At 35.0% G+C, this 23705-nt stretch overlaps 1 protein-coding gene across 1 annotated transcript in view; it reads right to left on the bottom strand.

Annotated features, from left to right (window-relative positions):
* LOC103552786 (transmembrane serine protease 11F) overlaps positions 1-23705 on the bottom strand; it is a 98633-nt gene that overhangs the window by 35463 nt on the left and 39465 nt on the right. The window contains exons 3-4 of the mRNA XM_008523002.2: positions 8271-8422; positions 3212-3330 (exon numbers count right to left, since the gene is read on the bottom strand). Of these exons, the coding sequence (XP_008521224.1) occupies positions 3212-3330; positions 8271-8422 (271 nt within the window). The remainder of the gene's footprint in view (positions 1-3211; positions 3331-8270; positions 8423-23705) is intronic.

Here is a 23705-nt window from a genome sequence, read left to right as displayed (position 1 = left end):
AGAAAGAAAAGATGCATTTAACTATATTAAAATTCAGAAACTCTGTTCATTAAAATATATTATAAAGAGAACGAAAAGGCCAGCCACAAAATGGAAAAAGATATTTTCAATACATAAAATGGACAGGAAATTCATTTCCAAAAAACTATGTTTCTAAGAATAAATTATAAAAAGACAAAAATACAATAAGAAATGGGCAAAAAATCATGCGTAGGCATTTATAGAGGACAAAATAGAAATGGTTGACAACAATTGATGAACCTTATTAATAATTAGAGAAATGCAAATTAAATCCATAACTTACTATTATACACACATACCAGCTTGGCAAAAATCAATTTATAGAAAATCTTGATGAGGAGGTAGGGTAACATGAACTCTCACTCCCTTCTGGTAGAGGTGCAAATGTCTACAAACCCTTGAAAAAGCACTTGTTGAAATCTGCTAAAGTTGAGTCTGAGCATAGCAAACCCTGTATTCAGCTTATGACATAGAGAGGCTCTTACACATGCAGTAGGAGCCATGTAAGGATATTCATTAGCTACATTGTTCATAACTATAAAAAGTGAAAACAGCCCAAATGTTTGTCAACTATAAAATGAATTAATAAATAGTGGTATATTCTTCCTAGGGCATTCTACAAGAAGTGAAAATAAATGAGCTATAGTTACATGCATCAACATGTAAAAATCTCAAAAACATAATGTTGAGTGAAAGAATGAAGTCACAGAAGGATATAATATGATTCCATTTACATAAAGTTCAAAAGAGAAAAAATTGCACAGTATACTATTTGGGCCTAGGTGCATAAGTGATAAAACTATAGAATGATTAAATCCAAATTCAAAATAGTTTTTACTCTGAGGAAGAGAGAGAGAAGAAGATTTAGAGGTTTCTGAGGTACTAGTGAAATTCTATTTCCGAAATTGGGTGGTGGGGTCTTGGGTATTTATTTTATAATTGTTCTTTAAGATGTTTTATATGCTTTTAAAAATATGAGAATATCCCAATAAAAGTGAATGAAAGAAAAAAATACAAAATACCAAGATAAATCATTATGAAATTCCAGAAAACTAAAAAAGTAGAGTACAAAATCTTCTAGAGAAAGAATGGATCACCTAAAAAGAAACACAATCACTCCTGAGCAACATGTGGTAGAGTTATAAAAATGAAGCAAGGCCTTGGATGGTCTGAGGGGAAATGATTTTCAATTTAAAGTTTTACATTCAAATGATCGATTGAATGGAATATAGAATAAAGGATTTTTTCAGCATGAAATAATTCAGAAATTTTACCTCCCATGCACTTTTTATTAGTGAAGGTGCTTGAAGACTTAACCCACCATATCAAGGAAAACACGGGATGCAAGAAGCAATGGCTCTCTCACTTTAGAGCAGTCCTGTTCTGACCCAGGTTTACCTCTGTGAGGTGGACCTACAAAGCAACCAATTCAAATTGAAGCAGGAAGCATAAAGTTTTTAGAAAGAAGAATTAAGGAAGTAAAGAAATAGTGAGACCTTGGAAATATCTGAAGACACTGTAAAATGGTAGAGGACTTAGGAAAAAAAAGAGCCAATCTATGCAAATTTGTTTCTGGGAGCATTCTTCCTTGAATGACATAAGTGTGGCAACAAACAATAAGTGTTGGTGAGGATGTGGAAAAAAGGGAACACTTGTACACTGCTGGAAGGAATGTGAATTGGTATAACCACTAAGGAAAACAGAATGGAGATTTTTAAAAAAATTAAAAATAGAACTACCATATGATCCAGCAAGTCTACTTCTGAGTATTTATCTGAAGGAAATGAAAACACTAACTCAAAAAGATATATCCACTCCATGCTCACTGCAGCATTATTTGCAGTAGCCAAGACATGGAAGCAATCTAAGTGTTAATGGATGGATAAATGGATAAAGAAAAGGTGGTATATACATACAATGGAATATTATTCAGCCATAAGAAAGAATGAAATTTTGCCATTTGTGACAACATGCATGACAAAATTTCATTATTAACAATATATAAAAGTATTTGCATTTTATATATATATCTTTTTTTCTCTTTTAGGAAGGTTAGCCCTGAGCTAACGTCTGCTGCCAATCCTCCTCTTTTGCTGAGGAAGACTGGCCCTGAGATAACATCCGTGCCCATCTTCCTCTACTTTTTATGTGGGACGCCTGCCACAGCGTGGCTTGCCAGGCGGTGCCATGTGCGCACCCAGATCCGAACCAGCAAACCCAGGGCCGCTGAAGTGGAACGTGCGCACTTAGCTGCTGCGCCACCAGGCCAACCCCATATATATGTCTTTATATAGGTTGATCCTAAAGATAAATAACCAAATAAAATGTGAATACTTTCCTATGTTGTTAGCAATTCAGAGAAAGGAGAGTACAATGAGTGAAGGATGGGAGTGCTAAAGTCCTCATCTTTTAATTAAGAGAAAGTGTCTATAGCTAATTATAAAGAATCACACTAATTCAGTCCCTTTTCTATAGGCCCTTACTTCTTTGTTCCAGAGTAACTTTCATAAGCTTAAAGGAATACACTCTAGGCTAATAAATTGTGTTTTGCTAAATAAATCTATGGTCTCCATAGACATGATTTTCATAGGACAAAAAATGGAAGAATATTTTATTTAACTTTCTGCTATAATAGGTAACGATTTAGCTTGCCTAATACACTTAAAAAAATTAGAAATACCCCAATAAATGCCTAAGTTTTCAAGAGAAACCAAAATATTTCAGGGGCATAACTAAATTTGACATTGATATCAAGAATTAGACACATACCCTTATATTTTTATTATATGTGACCCTTTAAGTGCTTTTAAAAGCACAATAAACAAAATTATGGGATGAACATACCATTCTTATATTCTTATGTTAAACAAGTTTAAGGATAGTGAGCCAAGAAAAAAAATCAAGATTTAAAAATAGAAAGAATACCTGTTTCAACAAACAGTTTCCTCCGGTGATAATTTAATTGTTTGCCTACTCTAACCTACATACAATTTATGGTACATGATATTATTCTAAATATTTTACATATACTAAGTAATTTAATCCTCACAACTGTGTGACCTAGATACTATATTATCCTCATTTTATAGAAGAAAAAAATGAGCCATGGAGTGGCTAAGTTTCTATAATAACCACATTCAAAGGGAGGCAGAAAACATTAATAAACTTGTAAAATTTCTGTGGGGCTTACCATTCTCTCAATCTGATGACTTCTTTCTATAAACTCTCTTGAGTTTCTCATTCCATAATTTTCTTTATATTTTATATTTGTGACTTTAAAAGAGGCAAGGTAATAGAATGACTTATCATCTGAAAGGTAAAAATAAACAAAAAACTCATCCTTAAACATAATCAATTCCTTATCCCCCACCCCCAGGAAACAGGCTTGCTGCTTACTACAAAAATTATTGTGTATATTTTCAAACATTTTGTAATTTCATCATTGTACCCAGCTAAAATAGAAAATTCAGGCCTCAAAGTATGCTTTCAGAACACCCTGTTTACAGTGTTTATGCATATCAAAATTTTCACACAGTTGGACAAGCAGTATACTATGGAAAGTAAATATTGAAAGCATTTGCTGACAGTTAGGTAAAAATTACCAATTTCCTCAAATTGTAATATAGGTATATCACAGCTAAGCTGTATTATGTAGATACATTGAGCAGGCTATCAATTTTATCTCTGCTACTAATAAGCTTATATAAATAGAAGCCTACATTTATCATTTTCACATGCATATATTGATTTGAATCAGGCAGTACCAAAACAAAAGTGGTTAAGAGCACTCCACTGACAGGAGATACAGGAGACATTTTTATAGAGAAGAGGTGGAAGCAAAGCAAGGAAATTATTTGATTGGCTATAGCTTAAGTGGTTGCCTTCTTTGGGAAAGCCTAGTTGACTGTTTGTGATTGGTTGTTCTTGTTTCATTTTCTTGGCTTTGAGTGCATTGACTCTGGCTTGGGTTTTGCTTACATATGCTACCAAGGTATGAGAGCCACCCCAGTCCAATGACATCCATGTTTAATTATTTTAACAATTGATGACTCCTAAATTTTTATCTCTAGACCAGATCTTTATTTTGAGTTTCAATTCTTTATCAACTTACTTCAGGGGACGATTTGTTGTACATCCAAAAGGCACGTTAAATATAATATTTCCAAAGGGAAATAATCTCTTACTATACTCAAACTTGCTTTACTTCCTCTGTTTTCTGTCTTCATGAACAGCTTCATCATCCACATAGGCGCCCAAAGTTTGGTTTCATCCTCATTTCCAACATCCAGTCTTTCAGTCTTTAAATTCTATGGATGCAACCCATTATATCTCTCTAATCCTTTATCCTATCCAGAAAAGCTACCGCCTTAATTCAGGTCTTCATCAACCACCTAGCTAATGTCTATCCAAAACAAATGGACTTTTCTATTAAAAAAGAAGTCCTCCATCTAAATTCTGTAGCTTAAATGTTGTCATTACCATCTACTTCATCATCCAGACTAGAAATCTTGGGGTAATCTTTGATCTTTCCCAAATTAATCAATAGCTTCTGACAATGTTATCACTTAATTTTCTTTTTTTTTTTGAGGCAGAGTAGCCATGAATTACCTACTGCCAGTCCTTCTCTTTTTTGCTGAAGAAGACTGGCCCTGAGCTAACATCCGTGCCCATCTTCCTGCACTTTATATGTGGGACACGTACCACAGCATGGCGTGCCAAACGGTGCCATGTCCACACCCGGGATTCGAACCGGCAAACCCCGGGCCGCCGAGAAGCAGAATGTGCGAACTTAACCACTGCACCACGGGGCTGGCCCCATCACCTAAATTTTTAAAATCTAGTCTCTGTTCACAAATTCTACTGCCATCAGTGCTGTAGTTCATTCTCTCATCATTTATTATCCGGAAAATGTAACAGCTTTCTAACTAGTACCCTGCTTCATGTTCTATTTTTCCTAAATCTATTCCCCACATAGTAGCAGAATGATCATTTTAAACAGCAAATATGACAATATAACTTCTCCAATTAAAACACTTCCATTTTTCTCCTTTCGCAATGGGAAGGAGTCTCAAATCTTTACTCTGATCTACAAAGGTTTTCCTTGACCTAGATCCTGCCTACCACTTAAGCATATTCTTTGCCACATTCACTTCAAGATTTATTTTAAAACTATAGCAAACTGTTTGGATTTGTCTGCATTCACCATGCTGTTTTCTTTTGCTAAGATTTTGCGTATGTCATTCCTTTCTCCTGAAATGCTCTTTCCCAGGAATGCCCTTTCCACAGATATCTCCATTGCCTAAATTCTATCCATGGCATCACCTCCTATCATAGAAAGTCTCTGGAACATTCAGCCTTAGATAGGGACTTCACAACTGTGCTGCTATACTATCCCGTGAGGAACTTTGCACTTGCCACAGTATCATAATAATTGATAGATTTTAGTCCACTGGAATGTCAACTCTTTAAGGAAAGTCTTGTGCAATTTTTGCATTTGGAGAGGAGGCACCATTTCAAGTAATATGAGTAAAAACAATGGTACCTTAAGCTTTTGACAAAGCAACGAATTAATTAATAATTAATTATTTCAATATTCAACATTTACTAATTCACAGACTCTGTGCTAATCATCCTAATTTTTAATTTAATTAAATTATTATTTTAAACATTTTTCAGATTATAAGTGCTCTGTCAGAAACTCTGGAATGAACAGAAAAGTATATATAAAAGAATAAAAATGACCTATAACACTAATATCTAGAAGTAACTGATATTATTTTTGCTTTTGTTTCTCCTTCTAAAAATATTGCTTTAATTGACTGAAGTTTGATGAAGTAGAAAAGTAACTTGCCACAGATCGCTCAGCTAATATATGGTGGGCCTGAGATTAAAATGTTCATTTGACTCTAAATCTCATGAGAGAATATATTCTCTACATTCCTGAGAGTGGAACCAGTCCTGAAGAATGGGAAGACAAAAGATGCTATCCCAATTCAGACTTTACTTTTAGGTTCCAAGAAGTCAAACTTTAAAAACAGCTTTATAAAGTGAGTTTCTGGATTTTGTCTTCAAAATATTTCATGCAACTCTTTATAAAACAGATTTGTTTTTACTCTATAACAAAAAATATAAGTAGTCCTAAACAGTCTTGAAATAATTAATCTGGATCATAAAAATGTTTGTTGAAAAATATAACTTACTATATGATTCTAGGTAACCAAAAAAACAAAAGCCAGACAACCTGCAAACTTAGTGTTTGAATTTTCCTAGTTAATGTCATATTTCCTGTGAATGGTGGTGATTTTATTCATTAATATTAAAAGACCCTCACACAATTACGAAGGTATCATTAGTAAATATATATGTGTGTATATATGTCTTCTATGATATTTTTCATTGCCGGAAGATATTTGCAACACATACAGCTGACAATGGATGTACATTCAGAATATAGAAAAAACTACCGAAATTAATAAGAAAAGACAGACGACTCAATAAAAAATGGGAAAAGATTTGAACAGGCCCTTCATAAAAACAGGAAATCTAAATGATCAGTTAACACAGGGGTAGGTGCCCAACATCATTAATAATCAGGCAAATACAAATTAAAATTACAATGATAACATTATAAGCTATACCAAATTAGCAAATATATAAAGATATAGCAATAATAAATGTCGGTAAGTATATGGGACAATGGGAACTCCCATACAGCAATCAACAGCTTGGTATTATCCATAAAGTTAAAAAAGCACATGCCCAGTAACCTAGCAATTCTTCATCTACGTATGTCCCCTAGACAAACTCTTGCACGTGTGCCAAGATATACATATAAGAAGGGTCATAGCAATATTATTTTAATGTCTAAAATCTGGAACCACCCAAATGTCCATGTACATTTGAGTAGATTAATAAATTATGGCATTTTAAGACAACAGGATATTAGTCAATGTTGAAAATAAACAGACTAAAGCTACCTACAGCAAGGTGGATGACTCCTGCCACAATATTATGAAGAAACAAGTCTCAAAACATACGTATAATATTTTTATATTTATTTAATGTTAAAATAGGATTTCACTTTTAAATATTTTATTCCCTTTGATTAAACAAAAAAGGAGGATCCAAATGGAAATCCTGAGGACAAATAAGAATCCAACAGTTCATTAGTCTTTTTATCATGATGGGTAACAAAATATTGAGACATTAATTCTGTCAGGCACTGAATATTTAATAAATAACACAGAAATTACTTTTTGAAGTGATAGCCCAAAATTTACTGAGTTGTAAATATAAAACCTGAAGAAGAGAAAGAGCAGCCCCAGATATCCAGACATTGGCCTGGTCCTGTCACCTAGGCCTTGGTATTCTCCTCTTGAACAGAAACAACTTCACAGAACATCAACATAGACATGACTATACAGATGATGACAAAAGAAGACCATTCCATAGATATACCTGAACTCAGACAAAAACACTGTTCAAATAAACAAACTAACAAAAGAGACAGAATGTCTCCCTATTCTAGCTATTAGGACTGTTGCTCCTCTAACAATTATAGCTCTAGCCTCCCCTCACTGCTTTTGCCTCTCTTCCTGGGAGGTCTTTCAAGTATGGTTTTATTGTTGTGATTCATGATTCTGTAAAATTTTAGGCAAAGTCTCAGTCACATGTGATTTATAAATACACATACCAAACACAAAGGTCAAGGAATCTCGGTTGACTGTCATTTGGTTTAACTGTGGTACTGACTATCCAGTTTTGCACATAACGTGGAATTAATTCTGAGTTATCTCTTCTCCCTCCAGTCATGAAACAATCTCTTTTCCTTTCAAAAATAATGTTTGATCTTTAGCCCTTCAAAATGTTCCTTAAGGTAACTTTTCTCATATCATCGGTTTTTCTTGGGCAACTTATTAATATATTGATTTTGAAAAAAAGTATGTTAAACTCAGCACATTATATGGTTTGTCTTTATTCTGAAGGTAATCTTTCAGCCTTTCTTTCTCTTTTTAAAATGTGTTTCTTTTAGATATGTCTATTCATGTAATAATGTATATTGCAAGCTTCATTGGCTGGAAATATGTAACACAGAGCTCAATAATGAAGCAAACTATAATTTAACATCAATAAAAGATCAGTAATTAAAATGTTAATATCATGCAAATAGCATTTTTTATACAACAGAAAATTTCAAGATAGTACGTCATGGAGTACTTAGGCAATAGAAATGTGACCTGGATACTTACCCTCAACAACAAAATGAGTAACAATGCCAATTGCAATTCCTATGATTGCTACAATTGCCAATGTGAAAAGAGCTAGTCGTATAGGGTCCCAAAATTGCTGTCTTCTTTGATACTCAACTCGTGGGTAATCATCTTCTGAAAATTCAACTGGTCTGTGATAAGAAAGAAAAAAACAGTAAGACAGTAACAAATTCATTATAGTTCTACTTCATGTCTACTTGCTATACTCCTCGAAAGTAGTTTTTACTGCTAAATATCAATAGGATACGTAGATCTTGAAAAGAACGAAAGGTTTTAATTTGTACACCCTCCGCCAACATGCCAATCACAGTATGAGTTTTAGTTAAAGCTCTACTGATGCTGACATTCAAGTGAGAATATCTTCTCACTGGATTTTGTTTGATGTATTGGCAATTTGAAATTTGGGTGGCAAAATACAAAGATTCAATTAAAAGGTAATTTATAAATAACATTTCCATATTTTAAGAAGGGAGTTTTTCGCAGCAAAGTTATATAATAATCTCATCATTTTTACTTGATTAAAAATAAAAGAATTTATTCCAAGTACTTTTTTAATGACCTTAAACAATTTCTTAATGCCTTGTTTTAAAAGTAGGAACATTACTTTTGAAGACCTGATCATGATTCTTCACATTTTTTATTAGTACCTCCCAGTGAAATCACAAATTATGAATTGTACTTGACGAGTCTCCAATCCCTACTAGAGCTCTTCCTCTCCACTTGATTCTTAACCTATTCCAACTCATGCACTACCTCCCCACTCGAAATATCTTATGCCGTTTTAATCACCTTTCTCCAACTTGAAAGTTGACATTTATATACTTTATTTTCTGAATCCTCAAATAGGATTCAATATTTAATATCTTGGGAGATACTTTTATGTGTTTTCGTATTTATAATTTTATCTATCAAATATTACAAGCTTTATTCATTAAGTGACATAATAGAAAGTCCTTAGAATAGTATCTACTACATTATAATAATATTTCAGAAACTGTTCTACAGCCCACATATATAGTGTGAACTGTGCCAAAACAAAACTTTGTACAAGAGAAAACAATTAGCTTTTTGGAGTGCTATGAGTGTCAGAAGATTTTATCAAGAAAGTGACATGACTAAAACTTTGAGTAATAAAAGTTCTCCAGGTATAAAGAAAGGTGGAAAGAACAGAGAGAAAAAAAGGCTAGTGATGTGAACTAGCATTCATTACTAATAGTTAGTACTGGGAGTAAAAATATACACATAAAATACAGCTTTTGCCTCAAAGAATTTACGGTCTCCAAGGTATGTTCACAATTGCAAGTTTTCACAGCACTGCTATCCTAGAAGGAGGATATGGTAAGGCTGGTGGGTGGACGACCTCATGAGGTATCTCATAACCCAAAGTAAAGAGCTTGAAATTGCCTCTGCAGGAGATGGGGAGCCAAAATAAGTTTTAATCAGATTGAGAATTTAGAATAATCTCAGAGGTATAAATGAGGATGAGGATCATAGCAAGGGTGCAGACAGCAAGACCAGTTTAGAGGTCATTTTTAAGTTGCAAGAGAGAAACGATGAGGGCCTGAACTAAGGCAGAGGCAGTAGACCGAGAGGAGATGGATTTAGCTCCAATTCTCGAGTTTTGTTGATTGATTGCTAAGCTGTGGGACAAGGAAAAGATTAATGGCTCTTTTGTTTCAATGTCCAAGTAAATGATTGTACCTCTAAGCAGGATGAAGATGATTAAATGAAGAGAAAGTGTTTCCAATGTAGACATGAATGTTGTTAATAATGAACAATGTGCTGCCCTTACACTTGGATCTGAGCCAAATGGAAAGCATCCATTCTATGCCCTTTCTTTTGATTTATTTTATTTTAGTTGTGTCACTAACACCTGTTTGCACGACTCTAATAAAGCTAACTGTTAAGGTTGGTACCACACAACCCAGAAAAAACAAAAAGTTAATAACGCCCCTGTGTACAATGTCTTCCTCCTCATCCATAATTGAAGTATCCATTTCCAAAATCTGCAGCATTAAGTATTCTTGATTATTTAGTTTGTGGATATTATGATTGCTGCATTTCTTTTTTATTCTCATTTCCTTTTTTCCTAAGTTTTGTCAATTTGATTGCTGCACCTTGAACCCTTCAAGAAGTAAGAAATGACAAAAATCAAATTCTGTCAGATTTATGGGGGTGATAGCCACGTATTACATCACAGTAATACTGTGTCATAGTAAAGTTTTTTTTAATCACGGTCATATTTAATTTTAAAATGAGTTTTGTCTGATAATCAGCTATTCTCAGTCTGATAGAACTGGAATGTTGACTATCATCTCATGTGGAAGTTGAAATAAGTTTTACCAAATATTCATTTCTGTATTTTGAAGTTAGAGCTAGCAGGAGCAGTTTGCAGACACCAGCTAATTGTAAAGGAAGTGATGTTTACCCTAATTGGGGGAAATAAAGTCATAAAAACTCAACAAAAGTAATCAGAAAATTTGAAGAAATTTGTTGGCTAGGCTGTTGTGAAATGTTTGTGATGAGCATAATAAACACAATGCATTAAAGGCAGTGTTAAGTGTGCAAAAAATTTGAGAATTTGGTATGATAAGTTAGAAAGATTTTTTCAATGTGCAAATGGTTCAAACTATGAAAAAGACTTTTATTTTGATAACATTAAAAAATTCCTTTATATATTCCTATATGTTCCTTCCAATCTGTACATGACAATTATTTATTCACTTAATCTGAACGTGAGTCTGATGCTAAATGGTACTTTGTATTGCATCTATTTAAAAGAGAGCATTAAGCATAAATTTGTTCTTTAGTATTTATTTTTGTAGGGGAAAGGTTGTTGTTTTGGCCTTGTTTTATTTTGTTCCTATTAAAGTAAAATGAAAATAAAAATTAGGAAACATAAATATGAAGAAGGAAAATGCAACTCAAACTTACTCCTCCATTAAAACAATCTTTTTGAAGTTAAATGGAAAATGTTGGTACATGGTGAAAGTGGAGACTGCTTTTTTATGATGGAATAAACACAGATCAACTAGGTTTAATCCTGATTTTACTAATGTCACTAAGTTAGTTAAACTCTGGAATTCAGTCTTCTTATCCGAAAAGTGAGGAATAAAAGCCTTTTACAGCTTTGTTAGGATCCAAAATAGTACAAATAAATAATATCAGTAAAGAATCAGAGGATAGTCCTGTTTATTTCCTTCACAGAAGCAAACAGCATTGTTTTGCTCTGTTTTTGGTCTTGTCTTTAAATATAATTCTTCAGATAATCTAACACTTTATAGTAAAGTATATTTCCGTATTTTCTCTAGAGTTATCTGTAATTCAACACAACTAATTTCAAAGTTATCCGTGTATGTTACTATTCTTTATAATTTATGAAAATCATTATTTCTAGATGTGTGGCAAAACTAATCATAAACTGATCTCTGGACGCATAAACATTAAGAATATAAATCCCTCAGCCTTGGGTGCAAAAATGCTCTGACTAGTTCAGCCGGTTCCACATACCTGCCACTCGGCAGAATTAAAATAAAACCATGATCCTCAGTCTGAAGGCAACAAACCCAGAATATTTAAAATAAAACCTGCTGGGATAATGCCTTATCCTTTAATGCTTCGATGTGGCTATCAAATAAAAATGGCATTGCTATGACATCACATCAGCATAGTGAAGATGAATAAGATGTCTGTGATCATAAATAAGAAGGTGTAGATTAGGTGGGGAGAGGGGACTACTTAGAAAGAGTGAGTGAGCAAGTCTTCTCTGTGACGGTAAATTATTATGGAGAAGCAGCTATAAACCAGTGAGTATTTCCTGGCTTAAATTTTTTGAGTAAGAGAAGTATTTCTGTTTCTTTAGCAGAAAAAATTCCTTTTATATTCCTACAGAGGTAGCCCCTGCTTATATTTTTTCCTGAGTCTAATCATACGCTGCTATTTCATTCTAATGACTTGACTTAGCTAGATATAGCAGACTAACTGCATTATCGAAGACCAAAAAGATCTACACACACAAAAAAAGCTGTCTTACACCTTTCTCTCCAGACAGCCTCACAGATATTCGACAAAGAAAGCAAACATAACCTACAATACCATCCCCTCCGAAGGGCCACCTGCGGGGAAAAGCAATTAAGCCTGAGAGTTATGTCCTCTTTTAGAGGCAGCCTCTTTGATGATAAGTGCTGTAATCATACCTAAATAAATAGGTGAGAAAACTTGCCCCCTCCCAATAACTAGTTGTAATGAGCTCTACAATTAGTATATCAAAGGTGGCTGACCATCGGACACATGAGAATGGCTTATTAGAGAGAGGTTACAGCTAGTTCAGTCGAGCTTTTAAGAAAGTATATTTAAGTAATTGGAATAGAGTTGCTTTCCCAGTTTCTTTTATAGACCTTTTCCGTTTTTTTTTTGCTGAGGAAGATTCATCCTGAGCTGACATCTGTTGCCAAGCCTGCTCTTTTTGCTTGAGGAAGATTTGCTCTGAGCTGACATCTGTGCCAGTCTGCCTCTATTTTGCATGTGGGTCACTGCCATAGCATGGCCACCAGTGAGTGGTGTAGGTCTGTGCCAGGGAACCAAACCCAGGCCACTGAAGCAGAGAGCAGCAAACTTAACCACTAGGCCATGGGGCCAACCCCCAACACAGACCTTTTCTTAAAATGGAGACTTTTATGACAAATTAATTAGGGTTCTAACTAGTGTAGTTTAAGTAGAAGTACGCAGAAGTAGGCCATCTTCATTGTATATTTATGCATTAAATGGCAGGAGTGTCTTCTATGTTAGGCACAATGGGGAGATTGCTATATGATTAAGACATGTGCCAATCCCTCAGGCCTCAACCTAGGTATATCTTTTGATCTTTATTGATCTTAAGATGAGAATCCAGGGGAGAAATCCAGTGAAAATATATGGAAAAGTCATAGTATTTTTGGCTAGATTAAAGAATAATGAATTACAAATAAGTCATGATAATGAAGATATAGTGCCTAAATGATTCTTATTTCAGAATTTTCAGAGTTAATCTATTTGTACCCTTTTAAAGAGTTAAATTGAAATATATGTAAGCATATGTGGTTTGGATGGATTGTACATGTCACAAGAGGACACTCATATGATGGGGGAAATATCCCTAGGCTAGAGCAAAACTTCTTTAATCATCAAACATCACTACCAGCTAATCTCTGGATGGTATAATTAAGGAGTCAGATGGCAAAAGGGTTACGTTTTAAATTCATATTTAGGATTTATTTTCTGCCTGTCTTTTTCTTTGATATGACTTAAGCCACTAATTTGAGACACTTTTTAGCATGTGGTTTGATACAGTACTCGGCCTCTTTTAAACTTAATCTCTCAGTGCTTTAGCTTATTCAGTTATAAAATGGGGATTTGACCCAGTTCATTACTGAAATATACGGGCATCACTTCTCCCATTTCTAGATTTCATAATACAGTCAGTGCGGGTGTTTGATTTTCTAAGGTTATAGCACCAGAAAGCATTTATGCTGTAATTGAGTAATTATTTATTGGTTTAGCATTGATTGACTAATTCTCAGCTTCTCTGAGCTAATTAATCTACTGCTTTTCCAGGTCACATTATATAATATAGACATTTCCCAGTCCTTCACGTCTCGACCTAGGTATATTTTTTAAATTGTTGATCTTAATGTGAAAATCCATAGAACAAAGCTGGTTATGTATTATATTTATATAATAGAGTCATTTAATAATAAATATTATTAAAACTACAGTATTTTATTTGTTCATGGCGAGGCATAGCTTAGTCTAAGGCTTGTAAACTCAAGTATCATCTACTTTCGCTGACCTCCAAGTTGATTAGAAGTTTTTCCAGCACTTTTTCTCTCCCACAGTCTTATTATGTGACTATTGAGTTCATGGTAAAAGGTCACCAAACTACAAAGTAATAATATGACAATGGATTTTTTCATGTAGAATGTGTCAAGTGTTTCTAGACAAGGCTCGGCTAGTACTGAACTTGGAACGTACCCAGAGCCACTGCTGCATGATCTGGTCAGCAGGATTGTTACATGTCCTTTTCTTACACTTAGTTAAATTCTATTTAAGAATTTTTATAATGTTCCTAATATATTCCAACGCTGGGGATACAAAAATTAAAACAGAAAAGACATAGACTTTGTATTCAAGGGGCTTATGTAGAGTAGAAAGATATAAAACAGTAAAATCGGGGGCCAGCCCAGTGGCGTAGTGGTTAAGTTCACGCACTCCACTTTGCTGGTCCAGGGTTTGCCAGTTTGGATTTCGGGCAAGGACCTACTCACTGCTTATCAACTATGCTGTGGCAGGTGTCCCACATATAAAGTAGAGGAAGATGGGCATGGATGTTAGCTCAGGGCCAATCTTCCTCAGCAAAAAAGAAGAGGATCGGTGGTGGATGTTACAGGGCTAATCTTCCTCAAAAAAAAAAATAGTAAAATCAATATGGTGTCATAGGGAAAATAATAGATATATCAAGTACTGTGCTAAGAAAACATAGAGGATTGGATAATAGAAGTTGTTTGGAAAAGGGACAGAAATGAGTATAGGAAAGACTTTTCAGATGATGTGACAGCTGAGCTAGCCCTTGAGGGAAAAAAGGGAGTTCTCCAGCATGTGATAGTGGTCAAATACATCCTGCACCTGTTACTCCTTGTTTGTAAGCACAAAAACTTCTCATTATCATAACAGCACCTTTTTAAATTGGAATATGACCATAGAATTTATTTGGAAGTCAAAGAAAACTCACTGATTAGTAGCATTTTCCACTACCACTCAAAAGAAAAATTTATAAAATTGACAAAAGAAAACAATTCACATATTTTGGATAGAAAATGAGAAGTAATATGATTTTAAGAGAATTTGAGAAACCACATTAATGGTTTAAACAGTCTAACTTAGTCCAGTTGATGGTGGTGCAATTCTTTGTGTGAGAAATTTTCTTTGGATTTGATAAGAATTTCAAAGACCAGGAATACAAATCAAAGGACTCTGTTGATAAATGTCCTCGATTTTGTCCAAAAGGCACATGAGGGTACATTCTAAAAATGTCATGATGATAAGTGTCTACAGAAGCATAAGGAACTGGCAAAGTGATGGGTAACTGGGGGAATTTCAAGTATGAGTTAGTCATCAAAATGACTTCCCTATCAGCTAGACATGACTGGTTTGGCAGGCAATGGAGAAGAGAAAATTTGCAGAGTGTGGGCAGAAATTACATAACATTCTGCTCCTTTACTGGACTACACAATAGTTCTATACATGGGGGAGTGGTAGAGAGGAATGTTAATCCTATTAAATCCTGTTTACATGGTGCAATATAATATAAAGGCATATAGGACATTTCACGATATCAGTGATAAGAATTTCATGTGTCTTCCAAAAATTCCTTAAAAAATTTTTTTTAGACCTGTGAATTCTAGATCCAGCATACAATCTATCCCCCTTTGTAGCTGACCTTTGAAATCATGATTGCAATTATGTCAGCACCCAGAGGTAAGCTCCTCTCATGCTGTAATATCAGCAAGGTCAGCTCCACCTCTGAAAGCAGTTACACAAGAAACAATATTTAGTAATTTAATTCTTATGAATATGAGTAACATTTCTATAGTTTCTCTGTGTCCTTAAAAAATATACCAGGCTCTTCAAAATCTTCTGCCTTAAGAAGACTTTATGGTTCCTATGACTGCCAAGCATACTTTTAATAAGACACCTTTTATTTCATTCATTCATTCATCCTATGTTCATGGAGCAGCCACTTGTTTCAGGTGTTGTTTTAGGTAATAGGCATATAGCAGGACAGAGGATATATTCTCTACCTTCACGTTTCTGTTTGGGAAGACAGACAGTGAACAACAAATAAATCTATACATAAATGTAAAGTGTCAAGTAACAGGATAGAGAATAAATGGGGGCGAGTTGGGGTGGGATGGGGTGAGATAAAGGTGATCGGGGGAGGCCTCTCTACAAAGGGGGGCATCTAAGTAGAGGCATGAACAAAGTGAAGGATGGAGTCATGCAGATTTCTGAGGGAACAGTAAGTTCAAGTGTCCTGAAGTAGGAGCAAACTGGGTGTGTTTTCAGAAGAGTGAGAAGGTCAGCGTGACCAGAGTGCAGTGAGCAAGCAGAAGTGGGAACAAGACGAGGTCAGAGAGAGTCATGTACCAGATCATAACCTACCAGGTCACAATAAGGACTCCTTTATGGGGTTCTGAGTGAGAAGGGAAGGCATTACAGAGATTTGATCAGTGAAGTGGAGTGATCCTATTAAAAAGATCACTCTGTGGAGAATACACTGTGGTGGGGGGTGGAGGGAGCATGAAGGAGGGAAGCAGGGAGACTAGTTAGGGAATCGCTGCAATAGTTCGGGAGAGAGATGATGGTGACTTAGACTAGGGTGTTAGTACTGAGGAGATCAGAATATATAATTGGATTCTGGAGAAATTTTGAAGGCAGAACTGACAGACTTTGCTGATGAATTAGTTACAGAATGTGAGAGAAAGAGAAGAGGTAAGGAGGATTCCAAATTGTTTAGACTGAACAAGAGAAAGCAACATTTTGAAGGTGGTGAGACCCCCTATCTCAAGTTAATGCCTCTATGGAGCACTAATGTATAACACCAATTTAAAACAGCTGTTCTGGATGCCAAGGGGGTATAGAATTCTACCACTATGTAATCACCCCACTGAGAAGCTATTGCAAGAATTAACCACTGCATTTCACACTGACGTGTAAACTCTTTATCATAACCCTAAAGCTCCCTTCTGATGGCACCCTCAGCAGCCTGATCTGTCACACAGCCCCTACTGATCTCTCTCACATTTGATTCTCCAGCCTTTACCTGAGAGCATCTTTTCATCTTTCAAGAGTCACCTCTATAAAGAAGTCTTGTCAACATAGGAACTCCTGGGCAGGCTTTGACCCTAAGTAAGGAACTATCAGGTAGGTGGTGGATGTAGACATGAGCCATTTATTCCCTCTCTGTCCCAGGGCTTCCAAAGAGGCAGGAAAGGCTGGGATCTAGAGGAGTTAGTCACTGACAAAAGAACCTGCTTCCTCTGAGACTGGTTGCAGATACAAATGTATTTGTAAGTATAGGGGTAGAGATATGAAGACTCCTTTATGGATTTTACCCAGGAATCCATTCAGAATCTCAGAATTTATAGTCAAACATAATTTATAATTAATCCTCTTCTATCACCAATGCTAAAATCCCCTTTGTTAATTCACTACGATAGTATTGGCCAGTCTATTCTTAAAACTCTTCCTAACTTCCTGAGGGAAGTCCTCTCACCTTTGAGTAACCTGATGATGGTTTTTAGGAATGCATTCCTAAAGTTTGCATCCATGACACTAGCTATATTTCCCTAGGATCATACAAAAGGGAACTAATCCTTCTGTCACATGTAATTCATTCAACAAGTTCTTATTGAGTACCTACTGTGTGCCCAGCACCGTTACAGGCACGGGGTATTCACTGATGAACAAACCTAAGTCTCTGTTGTCACATAAATCAAAATACGGTGAATGTTTCCAGTTTCTTCCACTAGTCACCAAATCCCCTTATTGCCTTGGGAAAACAGGGACATGCTGAGAAAGCATTTTCCATACATCTTCCAAGAATTAAGAAATATTAATAGGAATTATATAACAGATGAATATAAATGATGAAAGCACAGCTTCCTGAGAACTTTATAATTATGCTTTTCTCATTCAGAATTTAAGGCTTTGGCTTTGTTTTATAATCAACCAACTCAGTGATGCTTCTCAAAATTAGAAACAGAGAGCCAAGAGTTTATGCTGAATAAAGTTGTATATTAGTTTGATAATAGCAACACAAAGGAAAGGAGGATGAGTTAGCCAAGGGTTTAAGTACAAAAAAGAAGTTATTTTGTGAGGATTATATAAACATCCTTTAATAAGTGTGACCAATATTATCCAAATCTTTTTGATCACACTCACATGGCTTCCTCACTGGGCATATTTCTGTATTTGATCTTAATGTCATTAAAATGTTACAAGGAAACCCTGTACAATTAATTTAAAGTGGGTGAAGTGACCCATCAGATAATGGGCCCTAAGGTAAGAATTTAAATATCTGACTATTCTTGGTACTAAAGAAATGTAAATAACCAACCTTAACATAAATGAGGCACACTCCTCCACATGCATCATAAATATTTATGTGTTTATCAAGTGTTCTCGAGGTAGAAACCCTGAGGGGAAATTCTTTTCAATGCTTACACATGTCTTAACATATTTGTGTCAGCCTGAAGCTTAGATACATTAGATATTCTGTTTGGGCACAGGTCTCTGTGCTTCTTGCCAGAAAGCCTTCATTTCTGGGAATGCCCATGGTTAGTAACACCTCTTTAGTGACATGAGTTAATTGAGGTTAACGAACTTCCTTAAAACACACACACACACACACACCCATTAATGGAGAGAGCAGCAATAGAAAACAAATACGATATTCATTTTAAATGCAAATTTGAATGCAATAAGGGACCTTTGAACTTCAGCAATGTCCACAGATTCGCAGCCTTCCTCCCCACTGTTTAGCCCTGGATGTAGGGCACAGTGGAACTAAATCACCAGCAATAGACTGTCTTTCATTATGGCAAATATAAAAGACATAAAGTTTGTTTTGAGTGACTTCCGTTGAGGTATAGTACAGCATAGTGATTAGAAGCACCCTCTGGAGCCCAGCTGTTCCCCTTGAATCTCCATTTAATGCTTACTAGCTGTGTGACTTTAGGCAAGATACACATCTTCTCTGTACTTTAGGTTTTTTGTCAGCAAAATGGGTATAATAGTATGTACTTCATAAGTGTCTTGTGAAAATAAAATGAGACAATATATATAAAAAGTGCTGTAAGTGTTATAAAGGTTTTTGCTGTTATTAAAATGCCACTAACTTTCTGATCTTTATAAAAATCCACTGTTTTCTCAGGAATGATTGAATTCAAATCTTTCCTCCCTTTCAGTACGGCCATTTTATTTTGGTTCTCGCTCCAGTGGAATATTTTTCTGCATCTTATCTGACTTTCTTGCCTTGAAAAATAAAATGGCTCTAGTAGGAGTCCAAGCGTGAGAATGGAGAGAAACAACTCTTCATGCATTTGTCAAAGACGTAGTATTAAGTCCTCAAAATAACCAAGGCCATTATGCAATTTTATCCTGTTTTTCTTTTCTGCCTTATTTAGGTTGAAGCTTGCCAATCAGAGGCAATTTCTATATAAATTCTGTATTGTATCATGCGTGACACTGTAACATAACTGAACCTCAGCTCTGAAACCCAGAACACAGCTATTTTCCTTCTCTTTACCTTGTTTGCCTAGACTACTTTTTACAGTCGAAGCTCATACAGCTACTATCACAATTTTCACTCATCTCAGCTTAGTATTTCTGAAATTATTCCTTCTCTTACATTGAATCTCCTGATAAACACATTCTCTTTACAAAAGTTTTATGATCACTCTTATGACAACTCAGACATTCTCTCCTGAACAGACTGCTCAATACTTGCAGATACCAGTAGGTTCTACTACTTATTAGCTTTACAACTTCCTGATAACCTTCAGTTCTTTATCTTAAAGATGGAGATGATGGCTCTAATTTTCTGGACTGTATTAAGAGATACTATAAATTAAGTGCTGAGTACAGTGCCTGACAGATAATAGGCAGACAATGAAAGTATTATAATTAGTATTATTTATTACCTTTGAAAAAAGAAATGGCAAGAAATAGGATATATTGAAGTATATGAGGAAGCCATTTAGTGTAAACCTAATTCGGCCTGACTTTGTTTTTTTTCCAAAAAGGCCTGATGTGGCCATTGAGCATGCATTGTATATCTGCTTTAAACATTTACTATGGCCAGAACAAATGCTCTTAAGATAAAGGCGCAACTTCCTCCCACATTGGCATTTCCTTAGGGATAAGCATCTTTCCTTAGGCTAGGAACTGAGTGCCGTGCTCACCTGTTACCACTCAGCTCACCTGTGACCACCCGGCTTGAGACAACAGACCTGCCACCCTGCTGTGTCCACTGAGACAGCAGACCTACCTGCTGTGTCCATCAATCGGAGTGCCGACAGAGCAGTCTCGCGATTATTGTAAAAAGGAGATTTCAATCATGTGTGACACATCCTCTTTGGGGGTATACAACCACTCTGTATACCCTACTTCTTTGGTGCCCTTTCTTCCTTAGGGCCATGGTCCTCACATTTTAGCTTGGAATAAACTCACCCAAATTTTCATTTATAGATTGGTTATGGATTATTTTCGTCAACACCTTGAAACTATAACATAATTCACTCAATGATACTCCCCAAATGCCATCTTGGAGAAGGCAGATTTGTGTGATTTCCATGTTGGAACATCTCCTCTTTGCCAAGCATGGTGCTAGGTAGATGACACATTTTATTTCAAATTCATCCAACAAGTCTGTCATGTATTCTTTAATAGCCTCATTTAACAATGAATTAACTAAGACTTTGATTAATTTGGGCAAGGTAAGAATGGCAAGAATTGGGACAGTTTGAATTCAGGACTATGATTCCACATCTTAAATTATTTCTGTACTCTACACATCTTCCTTTGATAATTAAACCCACAGATTTCGATTAAGTTCTGCCTCATTATGTCCTTACTGAACTGTCATAATGGAGTCTTAGCTGTTCTCCTTACTTTCACTTTTTCTCCCCAGCAAACTATCTAATACTCTGTGAACAGAGATATTTTGGAAAATCCTTTTCTGATGGTGTTTTTTCTGCTTATGTGTCATCTCCAGCTGCCTACTGTCTATTGAATTAAACCTAGACGTGCGCTCATAGCTCTAAACCTACCTTTCAGCCAGTCAGTTACTATTTGCATTAAAGTTCCCATTAGCTTGCCTACTGGACTATCCTTGATCCCCTGAACATGCCCCGAATCTTTAATGATTCTGCTCAAGCTGTGTCCTCTATCAGGATTGCCCTTTCCTCCCCTTTCCCCACACCCAAAGCCTACCCACCCTTCAAGATGGGTACATTTCTGTGGAGACTTTCTGGATCCCTAGCTAAAAGTGCTCTCTCTCTTCTTAATTCTAAACCTTTTGGGGTTAATATACTTCTATGTTGTGCTCTCCCTACTAAGTATATGTTCCCATAGTGCCCTATACCTCTCCAACCTTAAACTAACAATAAATAACAAAATATTATTATTTTTATTGATTTTAATGTCTTTTTTCCCCCTGACAGGTTGCAAACTCCATAGGGAATAGATAGTACCTATCTTGTTCATGGCTGTATCTCCAGTGTCTAGCACAGTGCCTGATATACAAAGTTGTTCAATAAATATTTCTGAGTGATTACCTAGACATTACATTATATTTCAATTAATTCTCTGTTATACTAATAATCTCTCATATACTTTCCAAAGTTATGATTTTCTAAAGGGTGGAATCTGTTCCTCTTTACTTCACTCACAGAGGTCATAAATATGTATTAAATATGTTAATAAATCTTTCCTTTACAAAATCTGCTCTATAGGAAATAAAATTTCAGAATATTTACATTTCTAATATTATGCATTAAGTTAAATATTATACAGCTATATTCTTATACTTTGAAGAAAAATATTCTTGATGACTGCTTCTAGATAATAAACTGAGATTTTGCTGGTTAATATTTTATGAAATGTAGTTTGGCACTAACTTACAAATGCTATAAGGAATAATATATAGTCCCAATAATTTGACTATAATGGAATAAAGGTCTGCAATTCACTAAAACATGTTGATTTGTATAAAAACAAACCCAATAAAGCCTCAGATTCTTCTAATCCTGCTTAAGTTTTACTTTGAATAAACTAATAGTGCTTTTTAAAACAAATTAAGAAGCTCATTTTCCGAAAAATTTCAGAAATCACATTTAGTCTCAATCACTAGTAAGTTACATGGAAATCATCCTTACCACTAAATTAAATTTATACACGTAGGAACTATCTTAGTGTCTTTGTTCTAGATACTATTTGTGTATAATTACATTTTCAAATACTTTATAATTCAAGCTATCTCATTTCTCAGTTATTCTGGCTTAGTAATATTTCACTCACGATCATTAAAAAATTTTATGTCTGCATCTTTGCATTGAAAGGCTCTTCTTTTCCTTGAAATACTCCTCCCCCCAGATATCTACATGTCCCATTCCTTCATTTAATTAAGGTGACCACCCAAAAATCATTTCAGAGAGGACTGATTACCTTATAATAGCCCATATCACTTTCTATTCCTTTATTCTTCTTCACTTTTCTTTGTTGTACTTATCATTACCCAAATTATGATATGGTATATATTTTCTTATTCTCTGTCTCCTTCATTAATATTAATTTAATGCCAGCCACATAGTAGATATCAAGTAAATATCTGATGAATAAATGAACTTAACATTTAACTTAACAGTTGCTTTCCTATAAAAGGTAGTTTATTGCTGTTTCAGTATTTTATAACATAAACCTCTTTATCGGTTGAACTACAAGTTTGTGTCAAAGATACATTCAGTTGTTTGCAATTATTTTTCAAATATATACACAGCTAAAGGAGAGAAATATAGCTGCATAGGATACCTTTCTCAAGGAAAGAAGTTATGTCTCACATTGATTTAACATAATTTTTTTGTTCAGCACAGTGAATAAGCATCCAAGAGAAATAACTGCCCTTCTAAATTCACTCAGAAAGATATATTTTAGCTCTAAACGTTTAACTGGAAGCAGTTTATGGAGTATCTCTGCCTCACAACTTTTGTTGGTACTAGAATGATCCCGAGGAGGATGTCATGACACATGGAAGACTCCTCTTCACAGAGACACCTTCCCAGCATAGCTTTGGTCACTTGCATTTAAATACTTAAAAATCTAATGTAAAGGGTAGATAAGACTAATAATAAAACTATTGTATCAATGAGTATTTCAGTAAAATTTTTGATACAATAAATTACTAGTTTGAGTTTCACTTTATGGAACTACAGATGGAAATAGGTTAGCCATAGTAATAGTGACATTGAAAACTTGTTCTCTCAGAACCTATTCTATAGATTTATGATAATAATTAAAGAGGCGATGTCATTTTAGTCTCTTTTAGATACATTTCCATTTTATTATTAAAAACAGTCAATGGCAACATAATGACCAGATATTGTAGTGACTTCTGATATTTAAAATGTCTATATACTTGGAAATTAAATAAATTAAATATTTAACAAACGACACACACATTTGAATATTGACCAATAACCAACTAAGCAAGTTTTTAGTGCTAACTTAATGTTCTATTAGTATTCATTGACCGTTCTTTTTTTTCACTGAACAAATAGTCACCTACTATGTGCTCTAGGCTTAAGACTATGTCAGTAAACA

Source organism: Equus przewalskii, chromosome 3 (genome assembly GCF_037783145.1).
Source record: "Equus przewalskii isolate Varuska chromosome 3, EquPr2, whole genome shotgun sequence".
In the NCBI taxonomy this organism is placed as follows: Eukaryota; Metazoa; Chordata; class Mammalia; order Perissodactyla; family Equidae; genus Equus; species Equus przewalskii.
This window is presented reverse-complemented; position numbering and strand designations above follow the sequence as displayed.